This window comes from Neopelma chrysocephalum, unplaced genomic scaffold, assembly GCF_003984885.1.
Source record: "Neopelma chrysocephalum unplaced genomic scaffold, ASM398488v2 Primary Assembly neopelma1_63, whole genome shotgun sequence".
Lineage (NCBI taxonomy): Eukaryota > Metazoa > Chordata > Aves > Passeriformes > Pipridae > Neopelma > Neopelma chrysocephalum.
The window spans coordinates 15,242,602-15,260,933 of NW_020897720.1; the positions used below are offsets into that span (position 1 = coordinate 15,242,602).

Genomic DNA, 18,332 nt, shown 5'->3' on the forward strand with positions numbered 1-18,332 from the left:
TCCTCCCCTGCCCCTGCTGCCTTCCTCCCCTGCCCCTGCTGCCTTCCCAGCCCTTATCCCGAGGGTTGGAAATCACAGCCCCGAGGGGAAGCAACACAAGCAGCAAATGCTGCCCATGAACCCTCCCATCACCCCCAGGGCTGTTGCCTTCAGGGGCTGTTTCATTCCTTGGCATCAGCTGGGGCACAGATGGCTGTGCAGTCACTCTGTGCTGCAGAACTAGGTCAGGGCAGCACAGATAGCAAGGAAAAATAAAAATCGTGGGGTTTAGCCGCCAAAACCATCCAAGTAACAGCAGCCTAGTGGACAAAACAATATCCCTGAGCCACCTCATCAACCCCAGACCCTGCAGGCACAGCTGCCCTACCCAGAGAGCACCCAGCCAGCAGGGCAGAGGCTGTGGCATTGCACACACACACTCATTATACTCATTATTGTTTTACTAGAATCCAAGAACTCCTACAGGAGTTAATTCTTCTGCATGACATTACAGCAAACATAACCAACATTTTTTTACATTGCCCATTATCTAGTTAATTGGTAATAGTTCATAGAAAAAAGGTTACATGAAGTCACCAGTACAGTTCTAAGTCTTACTGATGTTCATGGATCCTGATGTCCCCGTGTTCCTTCAGTCCCTGCTTGGATACAAAATGTTCTGCAGCCAAAGCAATTTAGAGGAGTTTCCTTTCCTCAGGCTGCTTCCAAGGCTGCTTTCCCAGTTCCCAGCACTGGGAGCAGTTGCAGAGGGAAGCAGCTGTGCAAAAAATTACCTTAAATTGGTGTGGCTGTGTCGGGTCACCTAAATCTCCCCGGGAGTTTTGCCTCAGTAAGGTCACAGGATTGGTCCCTGGTTAAATATCTAATGGGAGATCTTCAGGTGAGAACAATCAAACCAAATCTGAAAGCCCCATTAGAAAAGCAAACCAATATTTAGCCAACCAAATTTTGGTTTTCCATGTGAAACCATGCTGTGAGCTCGTTTAAATGCTGCACCAGCAATGTCTGAGCTCTTTGAAACCACAGGAAAACCTTCAGAGAATATTGTGTCACCCAGCACTGGGACACTGCAGTTTCTGAATCAAGGGGCTGTGCCAGCCTGGAAAAGTGCTTTTAATTTTGCTCTTTAATACTGTTTCTCAAACCAGCTGAACTTCATTTGGTGTGGCTCACAGACCACCAGTGACCCCCGGGCCTCAGAGTGGGATCTGCTCAAGCCATTTAAATGGAAATGAGTCCGCGTTGCTGCTGGAAGGGAGGGATTGACTTCTCCCCTCTCTCCCCTGTCCCCACACCAGCCTTGCTGCAGCTCTGAGTGGGTTCAGTTTGCTGATCTGGTAGAAGTTGGGTAGGGGTTTTATTTAGTTTTCTGAGGGTTTGTTGAGCTGAAAGAGTTAACAGAGGAATGGGGTGAATGTGGAACCAATGTCAGGACACAGGAAAGAGGAGAAAGCTGCTGAGCTTCCTTCAGTATAAAAAGGAGTGTGGGCATGGACCATACAAAGCACCAGGGCCTGTCCTGGGCTCACCTGAGCTCGTGGAGGGGTCTGTGCCTGGGACACGGGTGTGCACCCAAACAGATTCACCAGAAATCTGCTCTGAGTCTGGTACTGATTCCACTCAAACCTGTGGCAAAACCCTGTGTTTATATTGGCTAAAGGAAAGAGCACTCACAGAAGAAATGTGGCATTTTGTTTGGGGAACGTGTCACTTGACAGAAGCTGTGCACTTTCATTTTTCCACAGATGTTTATAAAACCAGAATTTAAACACAACTTGTCACTACATTTAACAAGCACGTTCAGGAGCCACACTGGCAGCCAAGTGTTGAGGTGTAGACAGAGTGCAAATGAACAGCTCCCACAGGGAGGGGGTCTGTTACTTGTAAAAGGCAGAGAAGAAAGCAGAGAGGGCCATGTGGCTCCCCTGGGACAGGGGGGACAGAGCAGCAGTGCCAGCTGCTCCTGCTTTTGGCATCGGGGGTGCTCCTCTCCCTGCACTTGGACAAACAGATGCCCAGGGGGCTCTGGGGGGCTGTGCTCTGTTCCAGGCTCTGCTCTCCCTCCCAGCACTGCAGGACACCAGGGCTCTGCTACAGGCAGGATAAATAAATCATGAGGTGTGCTGAGGAAAGGAGCTGTACCCACCCAGAGCAGGGCAGCTCTGCCACCATCCCCAACCAACCAGCACAGGCTCAGCCTGGGCTGGCACTGGGGGTTAAAGGCAAATTCCAGGGGGTCAACAGAGGCACTGACCATGAAGGGCTGGGCTTGGAGGACAGTCCAGCTCAGAATAATGGCTGGGAACAGGAATTTCTTCCTTGTGTGCTTTTGTTTTCTGCAGTGGAGCCTCTAAATGTACAAACCCAGCAGGATCTGAGCTTCTGTCTCTTGGAATGGGGACTGATGGCTCTTGTTGTGGACTCCCCAGCCCTGGAAGTGTCCAAGGCCAATCTGGATGGAGCTTGGAGCAACCTGGGCTGGTGGAAGGTGTCCTTGCCCAGGGCAGGGGGGTGAAACTCGGTGTCTTTAAGGTGCCCTCCAGCCCAAACCATTCTGTGATTCTGTGAATGTGGCTTTCAGAAAAAAAAACAAACAGGCTGTCTCCCAACACAGCTTGAGCACATATTTTCTTAAGTAAAAGCAATATTGTTCTAATAATCAAACAGTAAAAAGGGTCTCAGAGGGCTCCAAGCAAACCTGGCTCATTAATCACAGAACTTCACACGTGCTGTTAGTTTGGCCAGGAGTCTGGAAATGCCAGTCAATCATTTAAATTTTGGAGCTTCCCTGGACTTCAGAAGGCATTGGAATAACAGAATAATATCAAAGCCATTTTACAATTAATATTATAGGAAGCACACATTATATGAACCATTCCTGCTAATAAGAACCTTATTCTGGAAGCCATGCACAATGGAGATTTTCCAACAGCTTCTGCAAGAGTTTTCACTGTGGAGAAAACTGAGGAACAAATATAAAAATGCTTTTCATGTGGTAAAGTTGTAAGAAGTTATTAACAGAAAACAGGAAGCACAGAAGATGTCAGTTCTGAAATTCCTATGAGTGGATGTACAAGATGCTACAATTGATCTCTGCTTTTTAAATTTGATTTTATATATTAAAAGAAGCAATTTTCCTCAATACACAATGTGAAATTCTATTAGAGTCATCTAATGATGACAATCCACTAACAAACTTGGAAAGAGTTTCTTTTTTATTTAATATGAGGAAATCCTTCTTGTTTTACCAGTCTCTTTTATATAATTTAGGCAAGATTACTTCCAGTATATATATAAATACATCTAGAAGTGCTTTGAACTCAACACTTCTCAGACACAGAGCTGAGGAATGCTCCTCAAGGGGCAGGTTTGGGGCTGTTTGGCCACACTCAGGCAGTGAGTTAATGGCAGAAGTGGGAGGAGAACAAGCTCTTTATTTGCAGCTCCTGCTCTACTGAGCAGAGCAGATTTCATGTGAGATAACTGTGCCAGGGCACTTTGGGGGGCATTGCCAGGGGTCAGCTCAGGTTATGGTCACACATTCTTAAGCCCAACAGCCCCAAGAGCACGTGCAACATCAAATTCCATTTGTATGCCAGAGGAGGTTCTACTGACCCTCCCAAAACAGCCCCAAGGACACCTTGGAGGTGCCACCAAAGCAGTTGTACAAACCTTGCTGCTGCCACAGACCTGGGCGTGGATTGAAGGGTCTCCTCAGCTGCTGTGGGGGAGAGGAGAGAGCTGGGAGAGAGGGGCAGGAGGCACTGACACATCCCAGTCACTGCCATCCATCCCAGCACTCCTGAGCCTGGCTTTGGTTAGTCCCAGAGTCACTCCCATCCCAGTACTCCTAAGCCTGGCTTTGGCTCTGCCCTTGCTGGAAGTGCCACAGGGCAGAAACACGAGCTGAGCTGAAGGAACAGATGCTGCTCACAAAGTCAGATCCTCCAGTTAATCAACTTATTTCAGCCAAGGGTTTGCAGGGAATTCTCGAGACTGGAGCTGGAAGCTTAGAATTTCCCTCTGGCAGAAACGTCAGAGGTGAACTTTGCCAGCCAAGACCTGCCAGGAGCTGCTTTCTGGCACTGTCCCATCACAGACATCTTCAGCCTGGCAGATGAATTGGTTAAGCAAGAACTGGTTCAGCTCATATCAGAAATCACTTTTTCAGCTTAACTACAAAAAGCTTGGAAGTACAAAGTTTTGTTTTGTGCCACATAAAGCATTCCAAGCTCCCCCCAAATTAAACCCTTTATTTCAAGGTATTCAGGACATGCAAAACCATCAAAGACTGACCCAACTGTGACCTGGGCAGCACTGTAAGCAACAGGCAGTAACCTGGCAAGGGCTGCAAAACACACCTCGAAGTGGGCCACTGTTTTTGGGTGGTTCACTCCTGCTGAGGTCTCTGAGCAGCACTGGAGGCAGCTGCAGCAGCAGACACTGAGGACAGAACTGCTGCCCCTCCAGTCTCACAGGGAAATTGTCTTGGACCTTCTACAAATGGTCTCCAGCAGCAGGGACAGCTGAAGGAACGGGAGGAGGGAGGTTTCAAACTCTGATCATACTCCTTTCCTGTTCTTGAAGCAGTCTGTGTATTAGCAGGGGCAGGTGGAGAAATGTCCACGATCCCAGAAATAATCTCACCTCGTTCCATACATGAAATGCTGCCCCAAGAATAAGCTCCCAAAGAGGAGAGATGTCATTTCATATTCAGGATGAAAACCAGACAGGTCTGTGTGTTCCTGAAAGGCCTGATGTGTATCAGCATCACTTCCACTTCCTGCAACTTGTTCCAACAAACATTTATCCGTTTGCCTGGGATATTCCAGCTGGAGAGATAACTTGATGATTTTAAAAAGAAACATGAATCATGTTCCAGCTGTTTAAGAACAAGTCTCAGGATAACACACCATCTTGTCAATGTTAAAAAAATAGTCTGACAATCCTTTATGAAACAGGAGCTCTGTTCCTCTGCAGTTCAGACTCCAGATCTGGCAAGGATCAGCTCTGGCCCAAGGTGCTTAGGTTTGATTCGTTGGTGAAATCTAAGTATTCTAAATTTAGGACCGAATTTAAATCCCTGAACAATCACTTTGCATAAACTCAGTACAGCTGATGTATTAAAATTTCCAGTCAATCCACAGATTACAAGGCTGGTCTTGACATTTCCTTGGTGTTACTTCCTGTGTTGTTTCTGAATTGCCTCCTTTATAAAGAATTAAGTCTTTTAGACTTAACTGCAACTTTTAGAGAGGTGTGTAAATAGCTCCAGGAACCCTTCTGACACCTCCTCTTCCCTCACACTGACCCTGGCACAGACCAAGCCAACAGCAGTTGGTCTCTGCAGCGAGAGGCCCCTGGCACAGCCTGTGGTGTCCCAGCCCTGAGAACAGCTCCCAGTGCAAACCAGCTCATTCTGAGCAGCTCCCAGTGCAAACCAGCTCCTTCCCTCTGCACTCCCAGCTAGCATTCCCTGTGCCAGGGGAGCTCCCACAGGACACCCTCAGCCCACAGTTCTGGTCCCCATGAGAACATCACCCCCAGCATCACTGCAGAGCTGCACTGCAGAGCAGGGCCCAGCTGCCACCATCAGCTCTAGGGGTGACATCAAACACTCAGTCCTCAGAGCAGCTGGGAAATCACACACAGGACACTTCAATGGGTGTCTTCTGTCTGCAATTGTGGAAAAGAGCAGTTTTCCCTTGGAATTATCCACAACCATAAAGGTGAAGACATGAGCTGATGTGAAAATGCAGAACGTGAGTCACTAGTGTAGCAGGAGGGAAACTATATCCCTAATATTTTTCCCCATCTGTCTAAATCCACATTTTTGTGGAAACATAAAAGCAGTTTCTGCAAAAGCTGATGACCACTCTGAAGATTTTTCTTTCTGGTACTTGGTTATATCAACAATTCCACCTTGAGATCTTTGCTCGTTATATTTTTTCGCAAGTGCCAGAAGGATTTTAAAATCAAGTTTTATAAAAGAAAAGTCCACAGTCAGATATATCAGTCTTATAAACTCATCTGTGTTCAGAATTAGTATTTCTGTAACAAAAACAAAAGGGAAGCAGAAGCAGCCTTGGAGAAAACCTAATAAAAAAAGGAAACCAGCTTTACAGGTAGAAATTATGGGTTCAATATGTGACAGGTTCATGCTGATTCATTTTCTTCCAGTAACTTCAACTTCCTTCATTATTGACAAAGTGGAAACTGAAATCAGGTTCTTAATTTTAAGAAAAGCCAGGATTACAGAGTCTTCCCTGTCATACCATTAATATAACCACATTAAATGTGGTTATAAAAGCCATGTTTAATAAGACAATTTAAGCCATAACAGAAATAATTCCCAAATCCTTCCAACTCTAAAGTCAAGCTGTGCTGTTTTTTTTACCCAGTTCTTCAACTTTTAATAGTTAAAGGGAAAAAATCCCAGTTTAAGGACTAATATTGCAAACACCAAGCAGATGGTGCTTCACATTATCAGGAGGCATTAGAGCCTGAGAGCTGCTATCATACCATCTAACAGGATACTGCCATCAACAGAGACCCAAAGAGCATCTTTGCAACTGAAATTTGTAGGGTAACATCTGCACAAGCAGTCAGAATTTAAAAGCTCTACAGTCAGCTTCTCCTAACCTCGTCCTTAAAAAGGCTGGACAGCACTGAAAACTTTTACATTAATTTATCCCAAACTGTACAAAGCAATCGATTTTTACATTTCCAAAACACTTACTACAGAGTGATCAAGGAAGAAAATATTCATTCCTTCAGAGCCACGAGACAGACAACTCCCTTTACAAATAAGCTCCAGCAGTTGTATTGACTTTTTGTCAATAATTTTTGCTCTGTATTCAGTGACACCTGCTGCCCATTTCGTTTGAGGAGTCAGTTTTACTGGATCATGACTTTATGCTTGTATTAGTTGGCCAAGCCAACCTAGAATTTCAGTCAGCATCAGATCTGTTCTCCTCCAAGGATTTCCACAGTAGGTGCATGTACTTTATTTACACATATGTTATATGTTCATAACATTGCTCTAAGTACTGGACTCCTTCTGTCTGCTGAAAGAAGTTTGCACAAAGTTCTTTGGTGCCATTTCTGGCACTTGAGACACGTGGAAGGGAAGCAAATGTCTGGAGAGTTGTAAACAAGTATGAAAAAAAGCCTTTTGGAGCGGAATGATCTTCCCTGTGATCACTGTCCCAGGAAAGAGGCCATGGGATCGTCAGGTCTCTGCCTTTTCATCCTGTAGGCTTCCATCTCCTCCTCTGTTGGCTCCCTGGCCTCATACTGGCTGTTGTAGGGTCTCTTCCTCTCATCCAACTGCATGATTTCTTTAACATGGAGCAGACGAGCCTCTTCTGCATTTAGTGCCTGAAAGGAGAGCAAAGGAAAACAAAAATTCCACAAGGAAAGTTAAGCAAAAAAAAACAAACCAGAAGGTTTGTCTCAGATTCTCACATAGTAGACAAGCAGCAGGCAGAAGGGACAAGCAATGCACACCTGCCTGGCACACCTACAGCACATTTCACTTCATGATCATTTTTTAGAGTTGAACATAAACTGATGCTAAAACGCTATTTAGCAAACAAGACACTTTAATCTCTTTCCAGTTGTCAAAATCAAGTAGAAAACTCCTTGGATTTACCTAAAATGTAATCATGATCCAGCAAGTAGAATAGCAGGTAAGCAAGCATCTGATCTTAGGGATTTGGGATGGTTTGTTGTTGTATTCTGGTATAAGTTTGGGGTTTTGATTTTTAAATCCTCTGTATTATTCTGCCAACTACTACTGCTGCTCCTTGCTACTGAAAAGAAGTGCATTTATACAGTGCCTTGATTAACCACAGCTTTAATTGGTGTCCCCCTGGACACCCAGAGGCTGCTGTGCCCCAGGCAGTGCACAGTTTGGGGCATGGATTTACTGCCCCAGCTGTGAGACTGGGCCCAAGCCTGGCATAAAAGGTGCTAAGTTCAGCTTTGGCAGTGCCTTTGATCCCTCCACCTTTCTTTAATACACAAGTCATTGTTCTGCAATGTGTTTTAGAGATCTACAGCTGTAGTAAGTGCCTAGACATGAAGTGTTCTAAGTCATCTAAACTACGTCTTTTAAAACTAAATATTTATTGAACGTTTGCCTGAGAAATGAGGAATGTACTTCAGAACATCTAAGAGCATTTTAAATTTGCTCTAGCTCCAAATTAGCATCAAAGAACATCCCAAGGTGTAGCACAGGAACTACATTATAGGTTTCATAACACTGATGTAAAATACATGTCAAGTTCTTTTTGCCACAAAGCCACTGAAGAATATAGTGCACCTTTTTAAGTTTTTCTTGCTTCTTTTTCTCTTCACCCTCACTGTCTGAATTCGAGCTCTTCTTGTGCTTCTTCTTTTTCTTCTCTTTCTGTTTCTCTTGGTGGATCTGTGAGGTGGGAAACAAGTTCCTGTTAAGATGCAACTTGCCAACATTAATAATGTCCAAGCCACTAAATCCAGACTTCTCTCAATGCTATTTGAGAGCTTAGTTTTCCACAGAGGTGTTAATAATCTAATAATGCACTCCAGTCATTTTCAGGCACATTATAACTACAGAATTTTGTAGTTATGCATATCATTTCATCTCTTAAAATGCTGAGGCAAAATATGTCTTCCTGAGAATGGGAAGCATCCTACCTCCATCAGGGTTTTGGGTTTTGTCATGTGTTCTTCCTCCCCAGGCTGCTCTTCCAGTAAACTTGCTTCTGTGTTCTACACCACAGACAAGAGCAGGGATGTTACTATTACCAAGCACATTTGAAAGGGGAAGGACAAAAAAAATCCCCAACCCCCCCAAAAACCAACCCTCCCCAAAAGCAAAACAGTCTAAACATTAGGCAAGGCACGTAAATGCTTTCCAGCTCTTCCCAAGTGACTGAGACAACACTTACAGAGATTTCTTTCCCAGCCTCTCCTGTGCAGTAGGAGTACTTGACAAAGGAGTGGCAGCACTTGTAGCCCCACTTGCCTTCTTTCCAGTATGAACCCCAAATGCACTGCAAGAGAACACAGCACAGCAGTTATGGCACCAGGACACTCCTGCAGGAGGCTGCAGTTTATTGTTCAGCTTATATCCTGGGAAGTGAGTTACTCAAACAGTCCAGAAGGAGGTTCTGAGCAATACTCCTGCTATTCCACATCAGCCCTACAGGTGCAGAAAAGAGAAAAGCAACAGCATGTGGTCAACTCATATTCAAAGTGGAAGGGAAACAGAGTAACTTCCCCTTTAGTTTCAGACTGCCATGGCAACTCCTCAAATTCACATCCCAACCATGACAACCTGAAACTCCTCCTCAGCAGAGAAGGGAGTGTCACATTTGAGAGAGGAGAAATTTATTTGCTGTATTAATTATATTGTTCTGTATCCTACTACACCTCTGATGGGAAGGTATTTAATTTTTCTAGGATTTTAACACAACCCAGGGCTTACTGTATGGTTGTTGATCTTCACATCCTCTTCATACTTAGAGCAAGCAACAGCTTTCTCTTGTCCTTTGATGACTGTCCCATGCCTGGAGTACTCCACATAATCTTCTGTTTGAGCTAACAGCAGCTCAGCTGGTGGGGCATCCAGGTGTTCTTGTCCTCCATACTAAAATGCAAATAGAAATGACATATAACAGGTTTGAAAAAACCCATCTTTTCTGTAGTTAAACAAACATTCCAAAAACGGCACCTTCAGCACCTTCTGAAGAAGCCATGAGAGGGGATGGTGGCAGCTTAATATTTAATGAATATTTAAGACAGAAATACATCATCTCCCATGGCCACTGTGGTGTTTAGTTTTATGTGGTTGGTTTTTTTGGTTTTGTTTTATGCCCAGAGAATGACAACAGGGATATTTCTCACTGAGAGCACAAAAACTTTTCAGACCAAGCCAAAAGGCTCTGGTACAACCAGAGCAGCATTTTCTGTCCCCCTTCAAACTTGAATGTTGACAAGGTCAGGATCTAAATTGATTATTTAGATCTTCTGCAGTTGTCCAAGAAGTGAGTTGCAAAATATAAAACAAATATTTATGTACAAGACTGCACCCAAAACTTGAGTCACGAAGAAATTCAGATTTCTTCAGTGGAGAAATTCTGACAGTTATGGAAGAGCTCCCAAAAATACAAAGAAACACCAAAAGATCTTCAAAAGTTCCTATATTAAATAGTAACATTAATCTAACTGATGATAGTGTATAAAAATATTTTTATATTTATAAATCTGAGCTGCTGAGAACAGCTGATGCCCTTTCACACAGGATTAGTAATCTTGTTTGTTCCCCAAGACCCAGACATCCAACTTGACAGAATTCTTATTAGATAAAACCAAATGCCTATTACCTTCTCTAGGATGCTTTCTTTCTGCTGTGCCTTGAAATCTTCTTTTTTCACTTTGAAGGATTTATAAAGGAGCTCTAATTTGGTAGGGTCTGCTTGAAGATGAACTTCAGAGCCTTTGTCATAAGCTTCCCAAGCAAACACTGTGTACACAAGAGGTTTCACTCAGCATTAAAACTGACATACACATTCAAACTACATTCTTCAATTCTGAAGCAATTTGGAAGAAGACCTCAATCCAAAAAGACTTATTTCTCTTTTGCAAGAAACCAGCAGTGTTAAGTGTTTTAAGTTCTACAAAGCCCCCCAAAGCAGCCCCACTCACACTGGGTCTGTGCCATGGAAATGGTGTCTCCTGTGTAGCGAACAAAGTTGTCACCAGCATAACCAACCCTGCAGGGGAGAGAAACAGCACTCTGAGATCTTGGAAGGGGATTTCCCCTTAAATACAATCACACAACTTCAACAGGGAAGAAAAAAATTCCCTTTGTGCCCTAAGAGCTAAGAATGGAGGAAGAAGTGGGTGCATTCAAGCCCTGGCTCCCTGTGGAGCCATGGAAGTATCCAACAGCCCCCTGGAAAACCTGCTGTGTGTGTTCCCAGGGAAACATGGCACAGGAGCTCTGTCTGGGATGCCAAGCACTGTGAGTTAAACTCTGATCTAACTGCACAGAGACACCCATCAGTGGTGTGTGATATTCCAGCACAATGACCCTCAGCTCCTGGATCTGTGCCCCTCCAGCCCAGCCCGTGTCTGTGGCTGAGTCAAAGCCTGGGAACAGCTTTGCTGCTGCCTGCAAAGCTGGGACACTTCTGCACAGCCCTGAACAGATGCACAGTGTCTACATGAAACACAGGTTGAAGATCAAACAATGTTAACAACCCCATCCCCCCCTTTCATCTCCCCAAGGCCACTCTGGAAAATTTACAGTTTGCAAAGCTGTGGCAGAAACAGATCCAACAAAGGTCAAACTGTGATGAGAGAGAAGCAAAAGCATTTGCATCTAAAACAAAAGAATTGACTGGCATTATTCTAGCTGGGGGCAAACAGAGGTGCAAAGAGCATTATTTGCTGTCATTTAGGCCCTGCCATTCTATTCCAGGCAGTGAGCTAATCCAATTGCTGTGCTCTGAATGCATGTTTTCCTCACAGCCTGCCTGCTCTGCAGGTTCACAGCACAGCACAGGTCAAGTGCCTGACTGGGGTGCTCAGTAAAACAGCCCCGGGTGCAGCTGGGGCTGCACTTTTTTAATTAGAGATGTGCACCTTTAATTAAACTGGCTAAACACACAATGCCAAAGCTTTCAGATCTTCACTATGCAGAATCCATTCATATAGCAGATCTTACTCCTAATTCAAACATTTAGTTAGGTACCAAGACACTGCATGTTAGTCTCCAGTCCTGAATGCCTCCCAACAAACATAAGATAATGTTTATGATTTAGTTACTGAAATAATTTATATAAACATCATTAGTGTTCACAGGCATCACCTCTAGATGCAGAAGTGTTCTAGTCCCTGTACAGATCACTACAGGAAATAAAAGTCCACACATTGCTGGAGATTAGGGGCCAGTATTACAAAAATACCACTTTTACATACTAAAACAAAAGGTGCTACTAAATAAAACAGGTTTTTTTCCATGTTTACTGCTACTTCTATACACAACTGACCAGAGATTAATTAGTAAAAGGACATACAGATAAAAGAAAATATACAACTATTTATCCCATTTTTAAGAGTTTTGTTGGATACACAAGAATGACCCTGTTTTAACTTACTCATCTGGATTCTTGCCTGTGTTGGCATATGGGTTCTCCCTCATTGCCCTTGTTTTGGGATCATAATAAGCAGAGTTTGGATCTAGATTCCTCAAGTACTGGGGAAAGAAACAACATACAACATATTTAATGTTCATGATTTTAAAAGAACTGAAGTTACTCGTTTATGCCCCAGTTTAGACATTTTAAAAGTTCTATCCACGTAAAAAGATGACCTTTATCAAGCCATAACATGAGCATGAACAGAACTGAAAACAGACCTTGACCCAAGACACAAACACAAAGTCATTGATAACTGAGTGCACAATTTATTGAACCATTTGTGACTGTTCTTTACTCACTTTGGCAATGTCCTCCCGGATGCGCAGGTTCCGAACCGTGATACGCCTTTTAGAGTCAAAGTTCTGCCCAGGCATATCAATGTCATCTGCATATTTATCTTCATCTTCATCTTCACTGTTATGATCTCTTTCCTGAGGAGAGATGGGAAACTTCTCAGTCATTCACTGCAGAGACCAGCCTGAGGATCTGATCCCAGTGCTTTCCTTACAGTTCTGCAACCCCTGCAGTTCCAGGCCGGCACAGCTCACCAGGGCTGAAGTGCTGCCAGGCCAACCTACCACTGACACTGCTCACAAACACTCCTGGGGAAGGGTTTCCACTTCCCCACGTGGAAACAGTTATCAAAACATAACTGTGACACTATTAAGAAAACAGTTATCTTGAGCAAAATATACCACACTAAAAACTAGTTGTGTGCTTGCATCTCTAAAGTCTGACAACACACAGGAATTAAAATAAAAACCCCTCTAAGAAATCCAGCAACCTCTGCCTGAAAGACCAGGCAGCCAGTGGCATGGCCATGCCAGTGAAACCCTTATGCCACCCTCATTTCACTGCTTCACTAATACAGGTCCCATGAGTGATGCAGTGGGTAATCAATCATCTTACTGTCTGTGAATTGGGTTCCTCTTCTCCCCACTGGTGTCTTGGGGAGTTCTGCAGCAAACAAAGAGCACATCAGCAGAGAAGACAAGATAGTGGAGAGAGGAAAGATGGCAGGGATACGAAGGGCAATCAAAGCAAAGCTTGATGCTGGATACAAAATACGATTTACCAGTGGCATAAAATCCAGAAAGATGCTACACAATGTTCTAGGAAAGAGCTCTTAACTGTATCTATGACATACAGGTGTTGGAGGCCTTTTCACTGCATCCCCAACTGAATTTCCCATTCTTTGCAAGAAGAGCAAATTCTAGAACTGTGTTGCTGTTATTTAGAGCTTGCTATGCCTTTGAACACTGGTGGATTAGACTAAAATATTTCGTATCATGCAAATATAACCAAGTTTCAACTCCAAAAGCTTAAAAAATAATCAAGAGGATATGTATTCAAGGATTTAGTTAGGATTTACAGGAATACTAAAAGCATGAACCAGAAGGCAGAACTGAAGCTGGACAAAGATAGCCTGACTTTAATTTTTTAACCTGCTTAGCCTCTAACTTGAAAATACTTGCAGGGGTGAAGATGGAAACAACTGTGAGCCCTGGAACACTGACCAACAAATTGGCCAGTGCTGACTATGCAAATCAGCCCCAGAGACAGTTCTGAAGTTTGTTTGAAACTTTTTTTCTTACAGCTTCATTTTTTTAAGGTGATGCCTAAAAATTTTTAGGCATTTTGTAAATTTTAATATGGCTGTATAACTTGCTTTCACTTTAGACAGTTACTAAAGTGTTTTCTCCTAGTTTGTGCTACTTTCCAATGAATTTCTGTTTAACAATCTTTCCAAGAAAAGAGATTTTAGCAAGGACATCCTGTTTGGGATGTGCACCTGGACCAGAATAATGAAATATATTGTAGTCAAAACAAGATAGAAGGCCCAGAACCCTTGGAGGGGCTGAGGGTGGTACCAGGGGCAAAGATGGTTTTTGGGTTGAATGTACCCATTACATATGGAAATTAGTTAAAGTTATAGCAGTGTGAGAATGCTCTGTGTGTGTGTGTGTGTTAAAATTAGAATTTTGTACCAAAGATTACCAAAAGCACTGTCTATAATCTAGGAGGAGCTACGGGAATTAGTGGAAGGTGCAAACTCTGCAGTTACAAGCCAGAGGGAAATACATTTGCTCAGCCTTCAAAGAACCAGAGACACTACAAACAGCAACAACTGAAGAAGAAACAAGTTGGTTTAACACAAAGAAAATACCTTCCTATTCCAATTTCTACTAAACATTACCAAACCAATGCATAGTCACATAACAGTCATTACCCCAACATTGGCCAGATCTTAACAATCTTTAAATACAAAAAGAGCATTTCAGTACATGAAAAAAATGACTACATGGAAAACAAGTTCTTCTGACCCAAAATTCCATGTAATTAATTTTAGCAGAAATAATAGTCACACAGAATTTTAGCCCATAAGGGGAAAACAAAGCAACTCTCATTGGAAAGATGCTTCAAATTCTTGATTATGACACAGAGTGCCAGGAAAATCTTTAAATTACTGGAGGGCATAAAACCTAATAGCAGACCCTGCACAGAGAATAAAAGAGTCAGAAAGCAGAAGTAATCTGTTGTGTATTTATTCAGCTTAAACAAAAATAAATTAGGGTTTAGTTCACTTACCACTTGCTCCAGCTTCCCTGATGCCAACTCCTCCTGAAGCTTCTGTGCTTTCAGGGTACGTTTGGCCTGGGAAGGAAGAAAATACATTTGTTGCCATGTTTCTGTTCAACACAAGGTTTAATATTAACAGTGCACATCAGCAGTGTTCCTCCTCCCAGCACAGCCAGGCCAAGCACCCAACCCTTCCCCAGGGAATCACAGCCCCTACATACCAAATCCACCTTGGAATATTCCTCCACAATCTTCATGTGCTCCTCTGGGTTATACCCGTTCCAGCGGTCCCGCTTCCCGTCATAGTCAAACATCAGCTGGGGCTGCACGTGTTCATCCGGGGCAATGTTCATGCCTGTGTACTTTGCTCCAACTTTCCTGGGCCTCTGAAAGAGAAAAGGATGGTTAGATCAGCCCATTAGACTGAAATATGTTACTCACTCAGATATCCCTTTAAAAGTCTTATCAATCAAGCTCCTCTAAAGCCAGTTAAATTCAGCACTGCAATTGTAAATAAATGCAAGTAGTTCTGCATTTCAGTGTAGCACAACTGACTCCAAACCCCATCAATTTTTAATTCTATTTTCCACAATTAAGAAAGCAGTTAGAACAGTTTTTAGGTGGCTTCTGGCTGACATGACCCAGAAAGACAGGCACAGCAGCACTGGAGTTAATGCAGATTAACATGACGAGTTAAACATTTTCACTTATTACTGCAGAGCTTATTACAAACAGAAATCACCACAACATCCTGAGCAGCATCACTTTTCCCCTTCATTTTTCCTACAGAGCAATTTCTTTAGAAATTTCCAATCTAAACACTCACAGCCATGTTCAACATGGCTTCTCTAAAGCCAGTATTTTTTGTCTGACCTATAGCCAGCTGTTCTTCACTAGGAGGAGCATTCCCACGGTTTCCAAAGCCATTAAGCCATGGACAGAAGTGCAGTTTACCTCCATGCAGTCCTTCTTTTTGTGTGTCAGGGCCCCACAGTTCTCACAGGCTCCTTTTCGGTACCTCGTGGCCACAGAGTTCTGGGCAGGGGCACAAAGGGCAGAGTTACACAAAGAGTCATGAAGTGCCACCCAAGGTGTGACCCACCCAACCCCCCAAACACTGCAACCTGCCTGAGTGAGGATTCCCAGCTCCTGCCCCCCTCAAACCCACGTAACCATCAACCACTTCCTCGTGCAATCAAAGCAAATCTTTATGTTCTGGCAAAACCCTCTTTCATACCTCCTGAACTCCTCGTTTGTACCAATCCCCAGAGGAGTTGTACTGTTTCTGCTTCTCTGGCTGAGGTCTCTGATGCTTTAGGGTGGGTCTTTTAGAAGGATCTATGTACCATGGCACTGAGGAGATGTACTGGGGAATGTGAGGATTGATATCCCTGTAAAAGATGTTGTGTCACAAATACACGGCACGGGGAAAAAAACCCGCAGCAATTCAGCCCAACAAATAACTCCCCATTGAAGTTCAGAGCTTTAGGAGGGATAATAAAACAATGAAACTGGTAGAATGCATTGCAAAATAAATTTGGCAACAGAGACTTTCACTGAGGTTTTGTTGCCACCTAATTCACTCTAACTTCTCACTCCAAAGCAAGTGGCTTATTCTCTGTAATGTTACCGAGCACAGAAATAGCGACATTTGTCTTCTCAGAAGCAACAAGCCTTGTAGAAACAAGAGAGGGGGAACACCTCAGGTACACAGGGAAGTTCCCCCTTACTCATGTTTAAAATACCACCTGTAAGTAGCTGCATAAATGAGACTTTTAGCAGAACTGTCAATAGCTCACAGTAGATAAACACTGACCTTGCATTTTTTGGGAGAGTATCTGTCTTCTGGAGCATTAAAAGAAAATCTACAAAATTCCAACTATTTCCTTCTGCAGTGACTCACACAGAAACCCTGTGTCACCCTCCCAACCCTTGTGGAACCACACCAGAAAAAAGGCATTTTTAACCAGCAGTTTTAGAACAATCCAGCTTTAGCAAAACTCACTTTCCCTCTTCGTCCACCTCAGCAGGTGCATTTCCGAGTTTTCTCTGTTCTTCCAATTCCTTCTTTTTCCTCCAGTCTTCCCTTGTCATCTTCTTCGGCTCCTCCAGGCTCACGTCGTTTGCCCCTCCTGCAGGGGTGGCGTTCGCCACCGCCCCCGATGCCATTTTGGCTCCGTCCCCTGCAACAGGCAATAAGTGCAGGCAAACCCGCCGCCCCACACCCGGCGCGGTGTGAGCGCAGCCCCTGGCGCGGCCTGTGCCGCCTGGACCGTATCAGTGCCCGAGCCAGCGGCAGGGCCCGCACGGCGCCTCCGCACCGGCACTACCGCACGGCCCGGGCCCGGGGCCGCGACCGGCTAGGAGCGCACGGCAACACCCCCGCGGACCCGCCCTATCCCTGTCCCACTCCTTTGTCCCGCTCCTTTATCCCAATCCTACTCCTTCATCCCGGTCCCGGTCCCTGTTTTTACCTGCCGGGCTGCGCCACCACCCCACAATGCCCCGCGGCCGCCCGCTCACTTCCGGGGCGGGGCCCCCTCCCGTGCCCGCCCCTCTCGTGAGCCAATTGGCTGCCGCGAGTCAGTCGAACCGGCCAATGGGCGGCGCGGCGCCAGTTTAAAAGGGGCGCTGTGGGTCGCGGGGCGCTCTGAGGAGTCAGAGGGTGCGTTGGGTATTTCGGGATACTGCGGGGGCCGGGCGGTGTCTCTGGGCCCGGGGGAGAGCGGGGGTGTCCGGGCGGTGCCTCTGGGCCCGGGGGTGAGCGGGGGTGTCCGGGCGGTGCCTCTGGGCCCGGGGGTGAGCGGGGGTGTCCGGTGTAAAGGTGTGAAATAGGGGTTTGTTCCCCCTCATCTAGGGACCAGTACATGACAGCTCTGTTGGCTTTAATGTGGCTTGCCTAAAAAGTGTGCTCTGGTGGAGGAAATGACAAAAATTATTTTTTCTTTTTCCTGTACGAACTTTTCAAGGTGATTTCATCAGCCTGAAGATGGCAACTGTGATCTCTGTTGGTGCAGACAATGTTGCTCCTGAGAGCCAGCTGATGATCTCTCCAGGATCTGGTGAGTATGTGCTGCCCTAAGGCAGCAAGGGGTTGAGTGAGGGGCAGAAATCATGTTTTGTTATTCACTGTTTTCAGTGGTTTTCTATTCATATATCTGTTTACCTAAGTAATTCTTCTAAGCTCATCAATTACCATAAAAATTAAGATAACTGGGTGTTTGGCATAGATGTGGCTTATGCTTTTGTGTTATAAATGGTGAATAAAGATTTCTATGGCAAGAAGTTTTCCAGCACGTGCCCTTACTGAAGCTTTAGGGTTGATATGGTGCTAAAGTTTGCTTTTTTTTCTTCCCACCACTCCAGCAAAAGGAAAGAGCACACACTCTGGAGGAGTACTTTGCACTCCACTTCATAAAAAAGCATTCTCATCTGCAGCCATGACTTGCTCTAGGAGAAAGGCTCTTGGTAAAAAAGCAATCACTACATCTGCAGCCATGTCTCACTCCGGGGGAAAAGCTCTTGGTAAAAAAGTATACACTGTACCTGAAGGCACAT

At 44.5% G+C, this 18,332-nt stretch overlaps 2 protein-coding genes across 3 annotated transcripts in view; one reads left to right on the top strand and one right to left on the bottom strand.

The window, feature by feature from the left end:
• Positions 1-18,332, top strand: part of PTTG1 (pituitary tumor-transforming 1) — a 28,957-nt gene that overhangs the window by 7,996 nt on the left and 2,629 nt on the right. The window contains exons 3-4 of the mRNA XM_027682302.1: positions 5,775-5,784; positions 13,739-13,749. The gene's annotated coding sequence lies outside the window, so the exon portion shown is untranslated. The remainder of the gene's footprint in view (positions 1-5,774; positions 5,785-13,738; positions 13,750-18,332) is intronic.
• On the bottom strand, positions 6,672-17,329 carry SLU7 (SLU7 homolog, splicing factor). 2 transcript variants are annotated; one of them, XM_027682300.1, is made up of 16 exons: positions 17,249-17,329; positions 16,780-16,957; positions 16,012-16,165; positions 15,729-15,809; positions 14,996-15,160; positions 14,784-14,849; positions 13,104-13,151; positions 12,494-12,625; positions 12,153-12,250; positions 10,696-10,763; positions 10,374-10,513; positions 9,476-9,637; positions 8,937-9,041; positions 8,683-8,757; positions 8,327-8,431; positions 6,672-7,380 (listed from the first exon to the last, which is right to left on the bottom strand). In XM_027682300.1, exons 2-16 carry the CDS (start codon positions 16,941-16,943, stop codon positions 7,201-7,203), a joined length of 1,743 nt encoding a protein of 580 aa, XP_027538101.1. In that variant the 5' UTR covers positions 16,944-16,957; positions 17,249-17,329; the 3' UTR covers positions 6,672-7,200. The 2 variants fall into 2 exon arrangements, with proteins under 2 accessions (XP_027538101.1, XP_027538102.1); XM_027682301.1 differs by lacking the exon at positions 13,104-13,151.